Source organism: Haemaphysalis longicornis, unplaced genomic scaffold (genome assembly GCF_048455015.1).
Source record: "Haemaphysalis longicornis isolate Haplotype H1 unplaced genomic scaffold, Haemaphysalis longicornis Haplotype H1 scaffold_20, whole genome shotgun sequence".
Taxonomy (NCBI): domain Eukaryota; kingdom Metazoa; phylum Arthropoda; class Arachnida; order Ixodida; family Ixodidae; genus Haemaphysalis; species Haemaphysalis longicornis.
This window is the reverse complement of record NW_027526296.1, coordinates 2380170-2399157: the sequence shown is the minus strand read 5'-3', so window position 1 is coordinate 2399157 and position 18988 is coordinate 2380170. Positions and strand designations below refer to the sequence as shown.

Here is an 18988-nt window from a genome sequence, read left to right as displayed (position 1 = left end):
AATCATGGGGTATGCTTTTAAATCCTTAAGGATCTGCAGGCCAAATCGGAGTTGATCCTTCTTCTGATCTGCTCTGGAACTACCTGTCGAACTTTGAGGTCCAGCCAACCACAATATGACCGACCCTTTGGACAGCACACTACGAAGCTCGTTCCGCTCGCTAGCCATTGACAGGAGCATCCGAGGGTCGCTCCTGTCAGTAGGCGTCACCAGGAGCCTCCTGTTTTCACTCTCCTGTACCATCCCATCTGAAGACGGCTCGTATTGCAGGAGCGGCAGCGGCCAACCCTCATTTAGCGCATGCATGTCCCTTCCCGGGCACGCGCTGCGTTGCCCTTTATTAGAGCGCCCCTCCCGCACTACTGCTTCCCTTTCGTTTTTTACTGAAGAGTGTGGGCAACTCTTTCAGACTGAAGGCTGAACCAAGGTCCCCATGTTTTGCACTTGTTGTTTAAATTCATCCACAACAACTCACGGCGTGTTCGTCGGAGCGCTAGCGCATAGTTAGTAATTCGAAACCAAATTGGACTAGTTTGCTTCTTCTTCGATTCACCCGAAAGTACTATGCGTTATGTTTCGTTTCGTGCGCATGCCTGTGCATTCGCGTATGGTTTTTATTAACAACGTCAATCTCAAAATTATTTTGCAGGACCGTATGGGAGCACACTGGCTTCTAAAATAACAGCAACATCTGTCTGCTGCCGAAGTGTAATCTTTACTGAATTACGCCATGATCTCACTAACGACGACAAAGTGCGGTGCGCAGATGAAGGCTGGTAGCCATACTGACAGGCCAAACCGCTTGCTGCCTAAACTCATAGTCTTAAAATGGACTGTGTGCGTGTTAATGGCCTTTGTTCTTGCAATGTGGTACTTCGACTTGAGCTACCTTACATCAGAAACATTTAAAGTACGTATGGGTCTCGTCTTTCTTTGAGTGTGATGTTTCATACTTACGCTGGGAGTTTGCGGTAATTAAGGCGTTGCAAACTGCGTTTCCATAGGGGGTCGCTACGCGGCTACTTACGGCAGTCGCCCCGAAATATAAAAGTACGAATACCACAGGAGGTGTTAATGACACATATGGAAAGGGAGGTGTCCTAACCGTATCCAACCAATGTCCGCCCATACCGCCAAATTTAGGTAAGAATTTCATTTTTTTAGCGGACAGTCAGAAACAACGAAAAGCCTTTTCACCTTTATCTCATTTTTATTGCATCAATCCCTATTTAGTACTTCAAGTGTTGTGCCTACCAGTTCGTAACTGCGCAGAGCAGCTCTGCAGAGCTACTTTTTGTTTGTTAAACAGAAAATTTCAACTGTTAGCAATGGCCGTCGCAGTCCGTACTGTTGGGCATGCGCCGCAGCTGGAAGGGTGGTCTGTTCTCATGCAGACAAGGGCGTTATTCTCCTGGAGAGGCACATTTTTTAAGCGGTGTCCTATTTTTATTATGTGTGTAGTTCCACGTGCTCTTTTTTGTTGCTAAATGCGTTACTAAATGTGTCTATGGGTAGTCAACGGAGAATCCCGCCTGTCAGTCTGTAATGTTTGATGGGTCATATTTTTGCCGCTTACACATATGTTGTAATACAGGGCTCCATGGCCGTCATATTGTCATATAAGACCGCGAAACCTCTTTTGGGCCAATTTCTTTACGCGTAATACTGAATGTGAGTTTAAAAGGGTTCGGTGTAAACTGTTTTATAGAGGTGCAGTGTGTTTTGTGTAAGTAATTAGGTATTCCTATCAGGCCCCTGGGCTTTTACCATTTATACGACGGCCACTATTGGCCGTAAAGGCGCTATGCAGACAAAATGCAAGTTTGTTTTATTCGAAATATTTATGTTTTATAGTGCCCTCAGTGAATTTTCGGCCGCGAACTATGGTTTATTCACTGAAAAATGGATCATTTTAAGCCAAATTTTCAATTCCCCCGCTAAATCGTAGGTTTCTGTGACGTCGACAATGACGTATCCAGAGCAAGGCCTTGGAACTGAAGATAGCCTGCTGACCAGATCTTCTACCATGTCACAGGCGCCGCATGGTTATCTTGTTCATGCCCCACTTTCGTAGATGGCGCGGCAATGCTGCATTATTTAAGGCCCCTAAAATAGGGGCCTTAGCAATATTCGGCTTCCAGAAGCCCTAGGATTTAAAAGCAACACAGAGGGAGTTAACTTCAAGGCTATCGAGGCGAAGAAGAGAAGATTAGAACGCTGGTGGACGAAAAACAGAGAGGGGAATATTACCTTGGAGAGCTACTACTTGTAACAGAAAAAATAAGTATTTTCTGTCTAATACGTTTTTGCGCCTGCCCTAAGAGCAGCGCTAGTATTAATCGAAGAGTGTAAACCACAGGTGTGGTAGTTTTTTTGGTAAGATGACACATAATCACCCCGCTACAAAAGGGATACCACTATGAACAATCGTCATCATCATCAGTGCGAGTGTTTGTACTTTACTTCTGGCCGGACTTCTATACCTGCCATATTTTTATTAGAGCTCATACCAATCATTTCCTAAAACGCAAGCTATCAGGCGACAAACATGGTCAAGTAAGTGACCGTGCCGCTTATGGCCGTTGGTCACTGTTGTGTCAGACAAGTCCAACGCGTCCGACAGCTGTGTTAAGCAGTGTCAGCTTTCAATGTGCCGCACTAACTGTTTTGGTGTTTACGTAATCGTTCGTAACTTTAATTCTTCACCCCTATATTCTTACCATACCTCGTTCGCCAAGCTTATAAACCCTTCCTAATTGTCCACAATTCTTACAATTTTAAGCTCAAATAGCTCGTTCGCCAAGCTTATAAACCCTTCCTAATTTTCGCTTGCTGTTGCCGGCCTCAGCTAATCTCACAGCTGGGATTATGACGTAATAGGCTCTGTTCCTGGAAATGAGGCAGTGGGTCGCATGGCTATTCCATTTCGTCTAACTAGATAGCTTAGCTGAGCGACGTTTGCGTTAAGAGTGGCGTCAGTATGATTCTAACGAGGCATTCTTTCGAATGAACCAAACCTCCTGTTTTGTCTGCGTGACCGGCCCCTTCAGGTCACCAATTTTCTCGCTTGAGCTGCCGGCTATAATTTGTTGGACTCGTTTTCAGGTGTTATCACATGTTTTTTATGCCAATTCATGTCAACAAGAACCTTGTCTTATGTGTAAAAGATTATTTGCACGCTTTTCTCGAGAGCAGCCACGGTGTCCAACATAACTTTAACCGTTGCTTGTACTAGTTTCACCACAGCGATGACACTAGAGTGGTAGACCCAGACTTCTGCTTCACGCCTCGGCACAAGGAGACAGCGCGGCTGTTTTATTTTTTCAGTTTACTTCCACACATACAAGCAGCGGGCACCGGAAGAAAAACTCACTAGAGCTTGACTAGCCTCCGGGCCCGACATAATGGGACTGCGGAAGCTAAACACTAAATGGCCGTAGATACAGAAATGCAAGGAGACAACAATTACACATAATTGGCATGAAGATTCTTAGCCAGCAAAATTTTCAGAAGTAGGATAAGGATGCGAAAAATTGAATAGAATATGATATAATATATTGTCACGAAGTCAAAGACGACGCAGTTGTCTTCAAAGAAAACGAGTTTATTGGAGCGAACTTGCGCTCCCCTAACCACTCAAAAAGTACTCAGGCGGCGAAGCAGCAGTCAACAATTTGACGGGCGTCGGCGAGCGTCGGAGAGGGGAATGAAATGCCGCGGCGTCTGCTCTGCAATCTTTTTATCTTTAGGCGCGACTGTTTCTCGAACCATCGATTTACATCCAGAACAAAGAAGAATATTCTAGGCTGTTCACAATAGTTCGGAACGCTCTCCCTATCAGAAGGGATAACACATGCGGCATAGAAAGAAAGAATGGAACACGCGCTTCCCTTGCCACACAGATAACAGAGACCAGCGCAGCCGGGCGGCAAAAGCAAAAAAAAAATTTAAACAAACCCAATAGATGGTTCGCGGCAATATGTTTGAGAGGCGCGGTAAAAAATAATAAATAAGCCAACAAAATAGGCATTGGAACCCCGCAGCATTACCCAGTTCCAAATTTTATTAACAGCGAACGGACAGCTGTTCTTACATAAAAAAAAGACAGTTTACAAATGGGGAAATTCTGAAACGAGGAATGAACCAAATTCACGCTCGGTGCATAACGATATGTTTAGACCAGCACCTGACAAACCGTTCAGAAGGGTGGAAGACGATGCCGTAGCGTAGCATTTGGGTTTCGTAGTTGGTACGTGGCGTAAGGGACGCGTACTGTTTTTTTTTTTTTTGGCCGGCAGTGGGTAAGCTTCCACATAATCAATGAGTTCTGCCATTCGTGATGGGGCATGTGCATTGCATATTATCTCATTATTGTGGCACATCGCCAACCGTAGGTTGTACATATTGAATATGCTGGTTACTTTCGCCTCATCAGAAAGAAGTCCTGCGGAATGTTTTCTCGGCTGATTAAAAACAATGCGAAGGGTTCCTTTTGAACGAGAGAAATTTTCTTTAAACAGGAATTTGTCGCTGTACTTCTCACAAGCTGACAGTAATATAGGTGTGCCATGAACAACGCTTTGAATAACAGAAGCTTGATTTTATGCTAGAAAAATAAAACGAAAACGACTGTGTCAGCCAACAACCCGAGAAACTTTCAGACAGACGTAGTTAACATGGTTATTCCACAACATTTTATCTGAAAACCATACACCGAGGGTTTTGAAGTATGGCGCTATCTGAATAATATTGGCATCATAATAAATAGCTTTAGTAATGCTTAAAGTTTTGACTTTCGGAAGGAAAAACATACCTTTCGTTTTCCTGACATTGCTTTCAAAACAGTTCATTTTTGCCCAGGGAACCCGCCGTGGTCGCTGAGTGGCTAAGGCGTTCTGCTGCTGAGACTAAGAACGCGGGTTCGATTTCCGGTGTACACTGCTGCTTTTCTGATGGGGGCGAAAAGCGAAAATGGCCATGCGTTCGACAGTTCGGCGCACGTAAAGATTCCTAGGTGGTCAAAATTAATCAGGAACCCTCCACTACGGCGCGCCTCACCACCTAAGTAGTTTAGGCGCGTTAAACCCCATAATCAATCAAGCAATTTTTGTCCAGGTATATAACGATGAAAGCATCGCCTTTGCGTTGCTTAATAGTCATTCGGGATCTGTACCAAGAAAAAGTGTACTTAAATCATCGGCATATATGACATAAACAAGTATCTTTATTAAGTTTGACAATATTATTAATATATAAGTCGAATACGAAAGGGCCCAGTATGCAACTTTGTGGCACACCTTAAGGTATCTTAATGATTAATTGGAAAATCAGTTAAACTATGGATGCGGACATACTGGTAGCCGTAAGAGAGTTAGGAACGTGCGAATTCTAGCGCTTACCCTCTACTTCCATGTTGCTGCAGTTTCGCAACAAGAATACAAAATCTTTCCTAAAATCTACGAAAAGGTGCATAACTATATTTTGATCTTCAATACTATGCGAAATAAATGATTCTTTGTTGGACAGGGGCAATTTCTGTATAAATGTTTTTCCGAAAACCGCGTTGCGAACTGGTGAGGATACTATGGCGCTAAACAAAACTCGATAAGCGGGTGTGGATTGCCCTGTCAAGGGCTTTGGAGAATACCAAAAGCAGCGAGATTGGACCGCAGTTCGCCATTTCAGTCCTGTGACCTTTTTGAACCTGTAGAGTAATTTTCGCAATTCTCATCCCTTCCGGAAACGCTCCAACTGCAAGGCACAAGTTAAATATATGAGCTACTGATATTGAAATCACAGCAATTACATATCGGATTGGCGACACCTGGAAATCATTTCCTTCACAACTAGTACTGCTAGGTTTTAGGTTACGGAAAATGGCAATAGTTTCTTCGAATCAGACCGCGGAGAGAAATACACTGTAACTGTTGCTGCTAGTTATTTGCGGAAAATCTGCAGATGTAAAATTAGATTGTTTACCACAAGAGGAGGAATCGCTAAACGGATTTGCAAAGTGCGAACAAGAGATTTCGCAGTTATTTAAAACAGACTTTTCTGGTATTTGCATACTTGTGGTTGGGCTTTTTACACTTGAGATATTTTTCCATTGGAGATCCATCCTTCCATTTGGCCGTTCAAACATATTAGCATATTCAAGGTTCTTGGCATATCAGATGTCACTGTTTAGCTTGTTTCTAAACTTCTCATATTCAAAAAAGGCATCAGGGTCTCTAGTTCTTAGAACTAATTTATGAAGTTTGTTTTTTGTTTGTATCCGACTCAAGAGCGAGGGTCTAATCAATGAGTTTGTTTTTTCGCGTTGATGCTTTTTTAATCGGAAAGTGATCATAATATAGCTTTCGAAGCTTAATAAGGAACGTCTCATTTGCGAGATTTACGTTATATAGGCAGCACATACTGTTCTATTCTTCAGTTTTAATCTTTCTACAAAAACTAAAAAAAAAACCGTCCGAGGAAGTGCTGGCATGATTGCAGCGAGCGCTGCAGTATTTCTCGTTCCGAGGTAGTGTTGCCACAGTTACGACGAACGCTGGAGCTTTTCCTTTTTCCCAGTATTGGCCAATCTCCCAAAGCGAGTATGCTTGGCTTGAGAAACGTGCGCAGGAGATGCTCGGCTGTTGTCGCGAGGCACGCCCATACAAGCTCTAGGCATTTTCTTGGTTTCGTTAACTGCCGGTCGGTTGCCGCGACGCCCGCGCTTACGTGCACGCGTTCGGCAATTTCTTTGTACTTTTAACTGCAGACACGAGAAATTACGATCTGCTGTTAAAATATTCTTTTAATACAAAACACTAACACAGCAGATATTACTAACATAGTAGCATAAGGGCAACCAAAGGTGATCGCATTTTTCTATTTTAATTTGTGGACGGGAGCTAGTTCTTGTTCAGCCCTTTTATTAATTGCGATAGTATGCCCTTTGGCATTGCAACTGTAAAACCTTAAAGTACAGTCGAAACTTACCAGGAAGTCCCCAGCACGTAACACATGCAATCGACACTGCCCTTTTCCGCCTTCAAGGAACATACAAGCTCTGCTCCCATAATATTGACCTGTTCCATACACCCCTTGGGTGTTTTGTGCGCGAACTTCTGACTGCTTTCTCACCCTGATTTTGTGCCGTCGACTTCGAAATCTATATTTATTTCCCCATTTCCGTTATGTTTCGCTCGCGTTTTGGTCTTTTATTGGACCTTCCTATGTGTATCCACCCGTTCGCTTCGTCCAATTTTTATTAGTATTTTGTCTTTATACTTTCGTGATTGTTCTGATTATAGTGTACCGAAATCAATGATTCTGTTTGTAATGCATTTAGGGTTTTTCGTTTGTCTTTTTTATTTAATTCGCTTGGATTTTGTTTTTGTTTTTCTTACGTGTGAATGTATTTTTCGGTTGTCTTTCTTTTTTAAAGTGCAGCAGAACGTCACGGCGGAACCTGTGCACTATACTAACCATTGATTGATTGATTCATTGGTTGGTATTAGTAATATCACGCGTATATTTTACTGCTTGTCTGAATCTGTTTCAGTAGAGAAAAAGGTCTTTGAATTTCATTGAATTCGTGGCATTTTCAGTCGGGCACATTCCTACCAACAAAACTATACCGTCATTGGACGCTGTGGAGAAAGAGTTCCCGGATGTAACAATTGGTGGCCGTTTCCGACCGAAGGAGTGCATTTCCAGGCACCGGGTGGCCATACTGATTCCGTACCGTGATCGAGCTGAACACTTGAAAATTTTTATTTACAATCTCCACAAAGTGCTTTCTCGACAACAAATTGACTACGGCGTGTTCGTGATTGAGCAAGTAAGTTATTCTTCACGCACCACAGAAAAGTGCCCGTCGTTTGGCATGAACTTTCACGGAGTGTACGCAATTCTCTAAATGCCTTTTAATTTATCTCCCAGCCTACCAGTATTGGAGATATTTCTGAACGCAGATTTTCACTCTCTGTCATAACAAAACGCAGGAACTAACGTGTTATCGAGCCACATAGCGCCACACGTCGACCTAATATCTCAAGTGATAAGCCTGTGTTATCGCCTCCTGCAGAAATGAACAAATAAAGATGCAACTCTTTAGAAGGTTGTGGCTGCAAACTAGGCCCTTATATAGCTAAAGCAGCGTCATGGAATTTAAATGTTCCAAAAAGCACATGCCGTCACATGCCGTAGTTGAAGTGCAATCACACAGCTGCTTCATTAAATTTTTTTTTATTTCACCCAGTGAAGTGATGAACTCTCGATGGCAGGACAGGATAACACGCGACCGGGTCAGATCCAAGATCACCGATTCCCCAATTTTGCAATCCAAGGAGGGTTACCTCTAGAGTAGTTCAGTAGATTTTGTATATTTGCTGTGTCAAGAAGTGCTTCTTGGGGACAACACGGCTTCGCGAACCGAGAGACGGCACCAGGTTCGAAATCGTTTGTGCACGCACATCGAAGTGATTTTTTTTTTCAGCACCTCCCTGGCGTTGCGAGAATGTTTCTCGCAGCTGGCGGCAGCAATTAATAACTGCTATTTCAGTGTGGCGTTGTGTGGCCTAGGAGCATGTGCAGCGTCTATGATACGACTTTTTACCAAAGGACTGAATTATTCTGTTCACTAAATCATTGTATATTCGGGCGCTTGATCGCTGCTGTGGGCACCCTTGCGGAAGGTTGTGCATCCCCTTGCACCCGGTTGTGGAGGGAAATCCGCGGCAACATTTGGTCGACAACTAACAAGTTACATTATAGCACTCTTAGCTTATAAACACAGAGCGCGAACTCAAAATGAATAGAAATCCGCCATATCACTATCTTAGAGCTATCATTCGATTGTTCGACGTGCTCGGTTTAATTATTTACTTTACGCTACTATTTCAGCAATATTTTTTAGTTATTGCCCAGTTGTTGCTGGTTACGTCATTCAATTTTGGTGAACTTTAAGGCATCTGAATGTTTTCTACTTCTTAACCTTATCATCGCATCGCTAATTTTACCCGGTATCGGGATACTAAATCGGCTGAGCATTAAGCTCGTAATATCAATGTATATGAAGCAATCTGCTGCTTAATTAATTTAAAATGAAATAATTAAAATTAATTTCGATAAAACTGTTTGCATGACAATTTCAAATAAAAAATCCTCGCTATACTACAAACGTACAATAAGCAATAGAGAAATTAAGAGCTCTACTGAGTTTAAATACTTAGGTGTTACACTATCCAACAATTTAAATTGGGGCAAGCATATTGACATTACAGGACTGGCGAAGCGAAAACTCGGATTTCTGTGAAGGAAACTAAGAAATGTAACATCCTCTGTTAAATTGTTGGCCTATAAGGCGATTGTTAGACCAAAGCTGGAGTTCGCAGCTGTCATATGGGATCGGCATACTAAAACTGAAATTAACAAACTTGAGCTAGTTCAAAGATTGGCAGAATGGTTTATTTATTCATATTACAGGAGAACACAATCTGTATCCCATTTTTTTGCTAGGGCTGACCTTCAACCATTAGCTACACGCAGAAAAATAGCTAGCCTAAACTTTCTTTATGACCTGTGCCATAGAAACTACAAACTCGATCCCTGAATGTGCCTGTGCCACCCAGGACGAGTGTCGGCTCGCACCAATCACTCATTTGTTGTTCAGGCATATGTACCGCGTATTTAGGTTTTCGTATTTAAGTTTTTAAGTTTTAAGTTTGAAGTTTTTTAAGTATTTAAGTTTTTAAGTATTTAAGTTTTCGTATATAAGTTTTTAAGTTTTAAGTTTTTAAGTTTTTAGGTTAACCGTATTTAAGTGTTCGTTTCTGGTGCGATCTATTGTTGATTGAAATGCGCTGCCTCCCGAGGTATTTACAGGATGCAGATCCTCGCAGGACTTTCAACGACGGCTGGACTTGTTTTTTGCTTAACATTGTGTAAGGTTCACCTGTTCACCCCCCACCCCTGCTACAGCCCGCAAGGGATAGCAGTATTGTAAATAAATATAAAAATCTCCGATCAGACAAGTGCTTCATTGCTGGACACCATTTATAAAATTGACGGCGCGAGGCCCGCATTCAACTTTTTTATATCATAGCTCTGTGAAAAGAGATACCAATACCACTCTGGTCATGGGTGACAGAAAATTTTCAAATTTTCCGTTCGTCACTGTCGTGGCGAGCACCTGTTGATGTCGAGGCTAAGGTACCAGCTACGGCATTTTTTGGATGGCGGTTTTTTGGAAAAGTGCGCCAAGTATGTGTGAGGGGTGCTCACGCAATAAAATTGATTTATGTTCCATAGATACGATGCTTCACTTGGAGTTCGTCGAGTGTTTTTTTTGTGTGTGGGGGTGTCACAGGGGTCTGTAATATTCTTGCCAGAGAAGCCACGTACTTGCTCCTCAGGCTTTCCGCGTACCTTGGAAAAACGTGTGCAGATTAGACACATTATGGTACGTGTACGTAACGGTCTTGGAAGCATCTAGCGTAAAATAAGCATTCAAGAAACTTGTTTTAAACGTAGTTTTGCGTGTATGGGAGTGTTAGTGAACTGGTGATGATCCCTAAGCCATTGCAGACGAAAACAGAAATGGGGAAAGCTCTCAGGGTTCGCATTAGAGAAAATTATCTCTGGTGTAAACAACAGGTTGGAACGAATCTTTTTTACCCGGAATGTTTGTGGAATACTTGAGAGGCCCTTTCGTGCAGCGGTGTGTTCTGTAGTGAGGTAGGGCATTTAAAAATTGTTCTGGAAGTCCACCTTCTTAAAGTCGAACGGACCGCGAAATCGTCGGAATCATGTCTTTTTGCGCAATAGATGAATGCCCATCTAGTGCAGCAATGAGAGCCTTTTGAAGCTTACAATGAGCAGTGCACAACGAAAGGCAAATCTTGCAAACGGCCATGATACCTTTACCACTTATATTGTAAATGGGATTCCCGCTCAGATCATCTACTCCTACTTTCCCCCACCGGGAGATCAACGGGAGATTCCGCACTACTGATGGCGCTTGCGCTCTTTGACAAATCCCGGCCAACAAAAAACGCAATATGTGCTCCAGAAAAGAGAAATCGCTCCTAACCACCCCCGAGAAGCACTGTGAAGCCTTAACAAATGTGTTTTCTCTCTCTTTTTTGAGTGTGGGGGGGGATTAAAGCAGGCGTCGTGTTTTGTTATTGTTTCTATTTCATGTGAAAGCATTCAGTGTCCGATTGTGCAAAATACCAGCATTGTCGCTGGCCCTTACAGAAAATTGCCGCACCTTTAAACTGTAAACAGACGCGCGTATGGCAAATAATTCAATTAGTTGGAAAATAAAGTCAGGTACATTCTAGTTCATAATCGGAGTTCAAGTTGTATCAGAGAGTTGGGCCCGACTGCGTAAGTACGACGCTGGGTCAGAACGCCGGCTGTGGGGGAGAAAAAAAAATTATCGTCCCTTCCTAAAGAAAGTTGAGAGAAGCGTGAAAGCTGAAAGTGCCTCCAATCTTCACTGAAAGTGGGTACAGTCGGTCCTGAAACCTTCAAAGACTCAAATTCCAAACGAAGAGCGAACCCATGCGACGACTTTCGCGATCTTATGTATACCGATACGTGGGTAATGAGATTCAGGTATACTGTCGTGCTCTTTCCCTGTGATTGATGCGTGCAGTGTGTAACCTTGAACCGACTGTTTTTCGCATTTTTCAAGTAAAGGTTTTAGGCAATGCAAGCCCGGTTTCGCGCATGCGCCGTGTGTCAGATTATCAGGGCTTCTCGGTTGACAAAGTTGTCAATCGGGATAGTTTTTTTGACAGGGGGCCATTGGTCCCACTAAGAAAGCTTTCGCTTTAAAGCCCAGTGCGTGAAGCATTGACGTCATATCACGTTCCACCTGCAAGTGAGAACACGTGAAAATAACAGGTCCACCCCAGCCATAGAGAACGTTGCTTCTTGGGAACTGCTGCTCGAATTCAAATGGAGCGAAAGCCTCCCGCCTTTTACTATGCGGGTCACGTACTGTGTGCAATGTACCTACAGCGTCCACTTCAACGGCACCAGCCAAGTCCTTTCGTATTCTCCCCGTAGACAGCCTGAAGTGTTTTGCCTAATTTTATTAGCGTCTGAGAGTGCAACCTGCAGTAAATGGCGTGGCACATCGTGCAAGATGCCACATTCATACGGCCAAACATTTAAATGCTAAATAAGTTCTGTGTGGACTCAACTACGAGTACCTTCCGACCGTCTGTAAAGCTTCATGGGTCACACTTTCGCTCATCAAAAAAACTGCTATTATTGAAAAGTAATGGGGTCCTCATGTTTGGACACTACTAGCTGTAATGAAACCTTTTCCGCGAGACAGATATCTTGTTTAAGCATAAAGACAGGCGTACGAGAGAGTTGATGGAATCATACTACATCAGAAAGTGGGGGAGAGATTGTATCAGTGAAACATCAGTTGTCCTGCACGAAAAAGAATTTGGTTATTTGGAGCGGTCGTCGCGATAAGGTGTTGTTGTGTTAAGAAATGTGCGTTGTCAACAGTGGAGTGTCTTGGCCTTGATAGTATGTCATTGGCTGGTGTTGGCACGTGGCGTGGTAGGGGAGGAGGATTCTGGGTTTGTATAAGTAGTTACGTCTTTTCCAATAAATCGAGTTGAAAGTCAGCGCTAGTCCTGTCCACTTCTTTCTTTTTGTGTCCCTGTTAGTTCGCGCTGTTCCCCAAGATGCAAGTACACCAACTCGCCCAACTCGCCACCCTGCCCTAAAATATATCAACAGCCAAGCATTGGAGTAAAGACGTGAAGCCGACTTCAAAGGTACTCTATGTATGGCGCTCGTCGGGTCTTATGGGTGTTTAATCAAAGGCCCTACAGGCCCCGTACTTTCATATCCAATTGCTTATATCGCCTTAGCACAAATGAAATCTTAGAAATGCATTTCCGTATATGCGTACAGCTGACCAATAAAAGGTCCGATGTACGTCGCTCTTTAGGTATTCGAAGGATCCTATCGAGGTGTTAACTAAACGATAGGACATTCGGACTTTGTAAAATACACCTGATATTCCAACCACAAGAACGTTTTTTGAGGCAGCGCATTTCTGTAGCTCTGATGCCGACTTTGAACAGGCTTTGTGTATAAGCAAATCGGCTTGCGCGTTAAAGCGACAGTTCTTTGAAAAAGGGTTACGCACCTATTGGTAGTCGATGCCCCTTATGAGGCAAGTTTTTTTCGTTTACATCACAAAGCTAAATGTGGTGAGGTCGCATATTGCTTTAGGTATTTTCATCGATTGACCCACTCTTTGGAGTCGACTGACGTCGCGAATAAAGCCAATGACTAATAGTGAAATTCTCGTGACGGTCCGTAACCACGGTAGAAGTTACGTGATAATTCACTGGTTGGGGTTGAACCAAAAGCAGGGGTGCATTCCTGGATGCGCCCAAGGGGTTGGGTGGTGGAAAGCTTTTCGCATTGGTGATGATGACAGCACAGCAGCCGGTGATAATAATAACCTACTAAAACAACAAAAAGTCGCTTTTCTAACATGTCCCGGGGCAGCCCACAGGCCTTTCCTGACGCCCGGAAAATAGTAATTTGTAACAAAAATATTATTTTTTGGAAGTTGTCAGACAAGTAAACAACCGCACGCTGCTTGTTTTTGCAAAAATCCGGAAGCGTGCAAGGCACTTGATGCACGAACCTTCATATTATTCATCAATCCTTAGGCAGGTACTGCTGAAAAAGAATTCCGCGTTGTTTACCCATACTAGCCATGGCGAAGCAGAGCGTGTTTTGGTGATTATTACTGCCTTGAAGTTTATGTTTTGTCTTATTTCATGGTGAGGTTATTATGCTATTTGTGAACCTACTGGCAACATCATCCTAAAATTTGCACAGGGCGGAAAAGCACAATCATGGGCATACAGGGCACGTTAATTTCAAGTACGATTACTATTAATTACAATGCAGGCACGAACCAATTGCAGCTAGGAAGGCGAGAAATTATTATTGCAGTGACTGTGTGTAACCTAGTCACTGCACTAGCCGGTGGTGTAAAACTGAAAGGGCAGCATTTTAGTTGCTTGTCGAACACATTGTTTGAAACCTATGGGCAGTCCAGGGATGCGGAAAAAGGGTTGAACACGCACATATAGTCTGTAGCAAAAAAAATAATAATGCATGCCACATCTTTCTACAACTGCAATAATGTGCACAATTTCTGCACTTTTAAGCTTTACGAAAGGCGGCGAATTTGTGTTCATTTTGTACGGCTCGCAAGTCATTACCATCGGCCTGACCACAATGCAGGGACGCCGCTTGGAACGCCACACTTCGCGGCACGTCACGCAGGTTTTGCTGCAGTTGCGGGCTGCATTTGAGTGCCGCGCAATCGGAGTGGTGCACGTGTTCGCAACGTCCACGATGGAGCGCCTGGGAGTCCAATTGGCTAGGGTGCCTTGATGGTCATATCGGCGCACGCGTCGAAGCACTGTACAAGTGATGACGGGGAGCTAAGGTTCCCCTTACTAAATATTCGTCCATATACCCACGAACGTTTTTAGATAGTTCGTACAGGGGAAACGTTCTTTTCAGGCTTCTGAATGCGTTTGCGAAAGTGTCAAAGCATTTTCTCTCTTTAGTGAGCTCTGAAGGATGCGTATATGGGCCGTTATCGAAACCTATTTTAGCTAGACTAAAGGAGTGGCCTCCTCCACCACCCACCTTTCAAATCCGCCACTAATCAGTGACCGTCTTGCTGGTACAAGGTATGTTACTACCTACAACTCTCATCACCCCACTCGGAACACATAGCTTTTATAGACCGTAGCTCACTCATGAGTGGCGGGCAACGACAACGTTCACCGGAAACCAGCACCGTTTCATCCCAGGCTACCAAAAAAGATTTGGACTCTTCCCGGGTCACCTTCGAACACATCGCACAGTATTACAGCACCCTCAGGCAATTTCTTCTCCTTACTCAAACCTAACCTACTCAAACACACACACAAAAAACTACAATACGTCCAATTCACACAAATGCTTTACCTCACCTTGCCTGCCTACACCTTCTCTATTTACCCAAATACCCTGCGGAATGTAACTTTTGTTGTCCACCAGCAGCCCTAGCCCACGTCATCATTGGGTACGATCACAGTCCAGCCGTCCCACCCCTCCTTTTACCCTCCCCGAGCTGTAGAATAACCGAACGACTAGCCGTGCTCTGGACGCCCAGAAGCTGCTGGTCTCAGGGCAGAGTTGGCCACATTGAGACTTGGGCTGCTGGACTCAGGAACCACACCAATTCCTTTTTGAGAAAAAGTACTTCTACTTCTACTACTATACTTCTACTACTACTACTACTACTACTGCTGCTGCTGCTACTACTACTACTATTACTACTACTGCTACTATTACCACCAGACTTGCTGCTACTACTACTACTACTACTACTGCTACTACTACTACTACTACTACTACTACTACTACTACTACTACTACTCCTATCTGCTATAAGTACCACCAGACCTGCTACTACTACTACTGACTACTACGACTACTACTACTACTACTGACTACTACGACTACTACTACTACTACCGTATGGCTTCAATGCGGAGTCGTTGCATGCAGTCACTTTAACAAATTAACCAAATGGATGTTTTCAATCTCCAACTAAAAGTAAAGTGAATAATGTGAGTAACGTTTAGGTGCATGATTTTACATACGCTGAAATGCGCAATATAATATAGGGAGTACGTCTAGTTTTCATATTTAATTTATTGATCCAATATTTTTGTTCGAAAGCTCTGCCGCCCCTTTGGGCTGCCCATCTCATTATCGAACTAGAATGAGTCTGTGTTTTTTGTCATTCTGGCGCCCACGCTTTAGAAACAATGTGTCCGATGCGATATTACTTTTAAACATAGCTTATTAACTCCACGTTTCGGTTTTTCAGGGCGATAACAGAAAGTTCAATCGAGCTATGCTCTTCAACATTGGATTCTTAGAAGCCACGGCGCTATATGATTACCAGTGCTTCATCTTTCATGATGTTGACCTCGTGCCAACGGACGACCGAAACATCTACAACTGTCCGGAAATACCGCGGCACTTGGCTGTCTGGGTAGACGATCATTCATTGTGAGTATAATTCGTAGAGCTTAAATACTGCAGCATGTCGTTTCATTCGGCAAAAGTTTGAACTACTGGATAACTATTTCTAGTACAATGGGGATGTCTTCACTGAGTAGTTTTTAGTAGAAAACATTTATTAACTGGTGCTCCATACTGGAGGTATAAAGTTAGTGGGATGCAATGCAGAGCTTCGCCTGTTTGCTTTCTTTCTGGCTGTTTTTACGAATCTTGCGCTAACTTCAAAACGTATCACCGGGATAAGAATGAATGCGTTACACCATAAGGGGTGAGAAGTATTGTGACGGAGGCGTGGTGGAGTAGCGTAAAGCCATGCCCCATTTTTCTTTGAAATTGCGTCTGTTTAGACTACGAGATACTGAGGTTCTGTTCTACCAGCTCTGTTTACCCTACTTAGGCTATCAATGCATCAGCATTTACAGGGCCCTATTATGAAAAACAAACAGTATCTCTGTCTGCATAGGCGCAGAGAGGGTAAGGGGCGCTGAGCCCAGTAAAACGGTAGATCCAGAGCACACCAAATGATAGGAGATAACTACGCCAAGGAGCTGAAGCCAAGACGGGCACGCAGCAGCGGCCGGTAATATCTGGGGGAAGTTGGCTCAGTGGAAATTGGCATCGAAAAACAAGGGTGCATAGGTGCCTTTTAGGCAGCTGTGAAAAGAGCATGTACGCAAACACCGTCAGCATTTTCGATACCAAAGAAGTAGGTGTGTAGCCATTCAGGTAAAGTTGCACGTCGACGTGCGTTTACCTGGACCCTTCCGCATGCGAAGAAAAAATATAATTGAAGATCGATTGGCGGTTCTGTAAGCAAATCCTGCAACACTATATTCAGCTTTTTTCCTAAATATCGGATGTTCCAAACGTAGTTTAAAGCGTATATACAACTTATTGAAATTGGTCACAAAGTACCTCTACCCTGTGCCCATCAAATATCAGAAAAATGTCCCAAATAGAGTTACTCGCTTTGCAGTTTTTGGCATTGTTTGCGCGATTGAACGGCGTCATTTGAACGATGCCACGGGTATTGGAACGGTTCCCTTTGGTTGCAGCAAGAAACGTTTTCGATAGCCACTGCAAATGCAATCCCAGCCAAAGCAAACCATCTCTGCGAGAAGCGAATGACGCAGTGACGCCTTGTGTTGGTGATGACAGTAGCTTTCGCTGTGCTTTGAAACACAAAAGCGGAGAGGGCAGGCGTTCACCAGGGGGTTTTCTGGGTTCCATTAGGTATGCCGGAGACATTCGTCCTTCTTCCCCATGAAATTTAGGTTCGGCCATGTGCGCATGTCGTGCCTGGTAAACCTTATGTAGGTGCGCGAGCACTAGAGGCTCTTGTAAACCAGTTCCAACTCCGCGACACGTGGATGCAGCTGCATGGCAAAAGGTTTGCCGCCACGTGGGAGAGGGGATGGTCCGGCAGCCGGTTGAATAAGTTCTACTTCCCACGGGAGCTCAGCCCTTGTCTTGAGTGCTGTGACGTTCTCTCTTTTCCTGTGGGCACTCTGCGTATCTCTGATCACCAGTCAGTCTTACCGACTTTAAATTCCGGCGACTATATTCCACGTCACCAGTAGTGGCGGATGAACGAGAGTTTGCTGGCAGATCAGGTCAGTGTAGCCGCGTTATGGAGCGCTGCGTCCACCGCGTCGCGACTTGACGAAGTGCACTACCGTGGGATGAGTTACAGTCCTGCTGGCGCGATGAGTTAGTCCGGGAGGGGAAGGCACGTAAAGACCGCATAACGGCTGCGCACAACGATACACTGTGGAGGCTTCGGATTGTAAAGAAGGGTGGTGCTTTAACCTTCACCATGCTTGACAACGTAAATGTACTGAGGGCGCCATATGAGCACTTGTTGCAGCAGTCCTCTCGCGCTGCTAGTAGTGCCTGTTCTCAGGCCGGCTGGTGTCGTATCCATCCATGTTACGGTACGTCAAAGCAGGCTTTCTTGACAGACCTAGATTTGCCCATGTGCCAGAGGATACATTGCCGGACGGCTCCAAAAGCGGTAATACCGAAGACATTTGTGACGTTTTCTCGGCACATTTTTCTCGCCTCCTCACCTCAGAGAATACGTTGAGGCATGAATTCTTTGCGGAACGACTAACGACCTTTTGTGGGGCGCTGCCACACGTACCCAATGACATGTCGAGCAGGCTAAATGCGCCAGTTTCTACCGAAGAGCTGTATGCTTGTGTCAGACGTTTAAACGAAGCGTCACTTCCGGGCCCTGGCGGCATTCCCGCAAGGTTTTACAAGACCTTTTTTTCCGTTGATGGAGGTGCGCTTCTCGCCACGGTGAACAGCTTTCTTCTTCATGGAGAGCGGCCGGAATCCTTTCGCAAGGGTGGCGTCGTCCTGATAGGGAAGCCTGGAGGGAACCCTTCGGACGCATGTGCGTACAGACCAATCACGCTCCTCAACACTGATTATAAGATTGTCGCGTCCATTCCAGCCCGCCGATTAAGCCACGTACTCCCGCAAATCCTAAGCAGTGCGCAAAATTGCAGCGTGCCAGGGCGGTCAATTGTTTCCTCCTTACCCTTGACACGCGACCTATTTGACTTCGCGTCGAGAACCGGCATTTCTGGTTGCTTCATATCGACTGATCAGGCGAAAGCTTTCTATAAAGTGGAGCACCGCTACATACTCGGTGTCTTAGGTTTCACCGGTATCCCGTCAGAGTATTTAGCTTGCCCTGGTCCCGCTGTCTCTTTGCCGTATGCCTAGACCCCCTTCTGCGTCGCGTGGCGGCGTCTCGTTCCATCCGCGGCTGCCGCCTGCCCGGTCAAGGCCAGATTAAGGTCTCCGCATATCGCATATACGGACGATGTGTCCCTTTTTC

At 44.4% G+C, this 18988-nt stretch overlaps 1 protein-coding gene across 3 annotated transcripts in view; it reads left to right on the top strand.

The window, feature by feature from the left end:
- Window positions 1-18988, top strand: part of LOC144172293 (beta-1,4-N-acetylgalactosaminyltransferase bre-4-like) — a 126878-nt gene that overhangs the window by 91018 nt on the left and 16872 nt on the right. For 2 of the 3 annotated variants that reach the window (XM_077701044.1, XM_077701045.1), the window contains exons 3-6: window positions 650-910; window positions 1005-1143; window positions 7596-7828; window positions 15941-16125. In XM_077701044.1, the coding sequence (XP_077557170.1) occupies window positions 731-910; window positions 1005-1143; window positions 7596-7828; window positions 15941-16125 (737 nt within the window). In that variant the 5' untranslated portion in view covers window positions 650-730. The remainder of the gene's footprint in view (window positions 1-649; window positions 911-1004; window positions 1144-7595; window positions 7829-15940; window positions 16126-18988) is intronic. The other variant, XM_077701046.1, reaches the window with a different exon arrangement.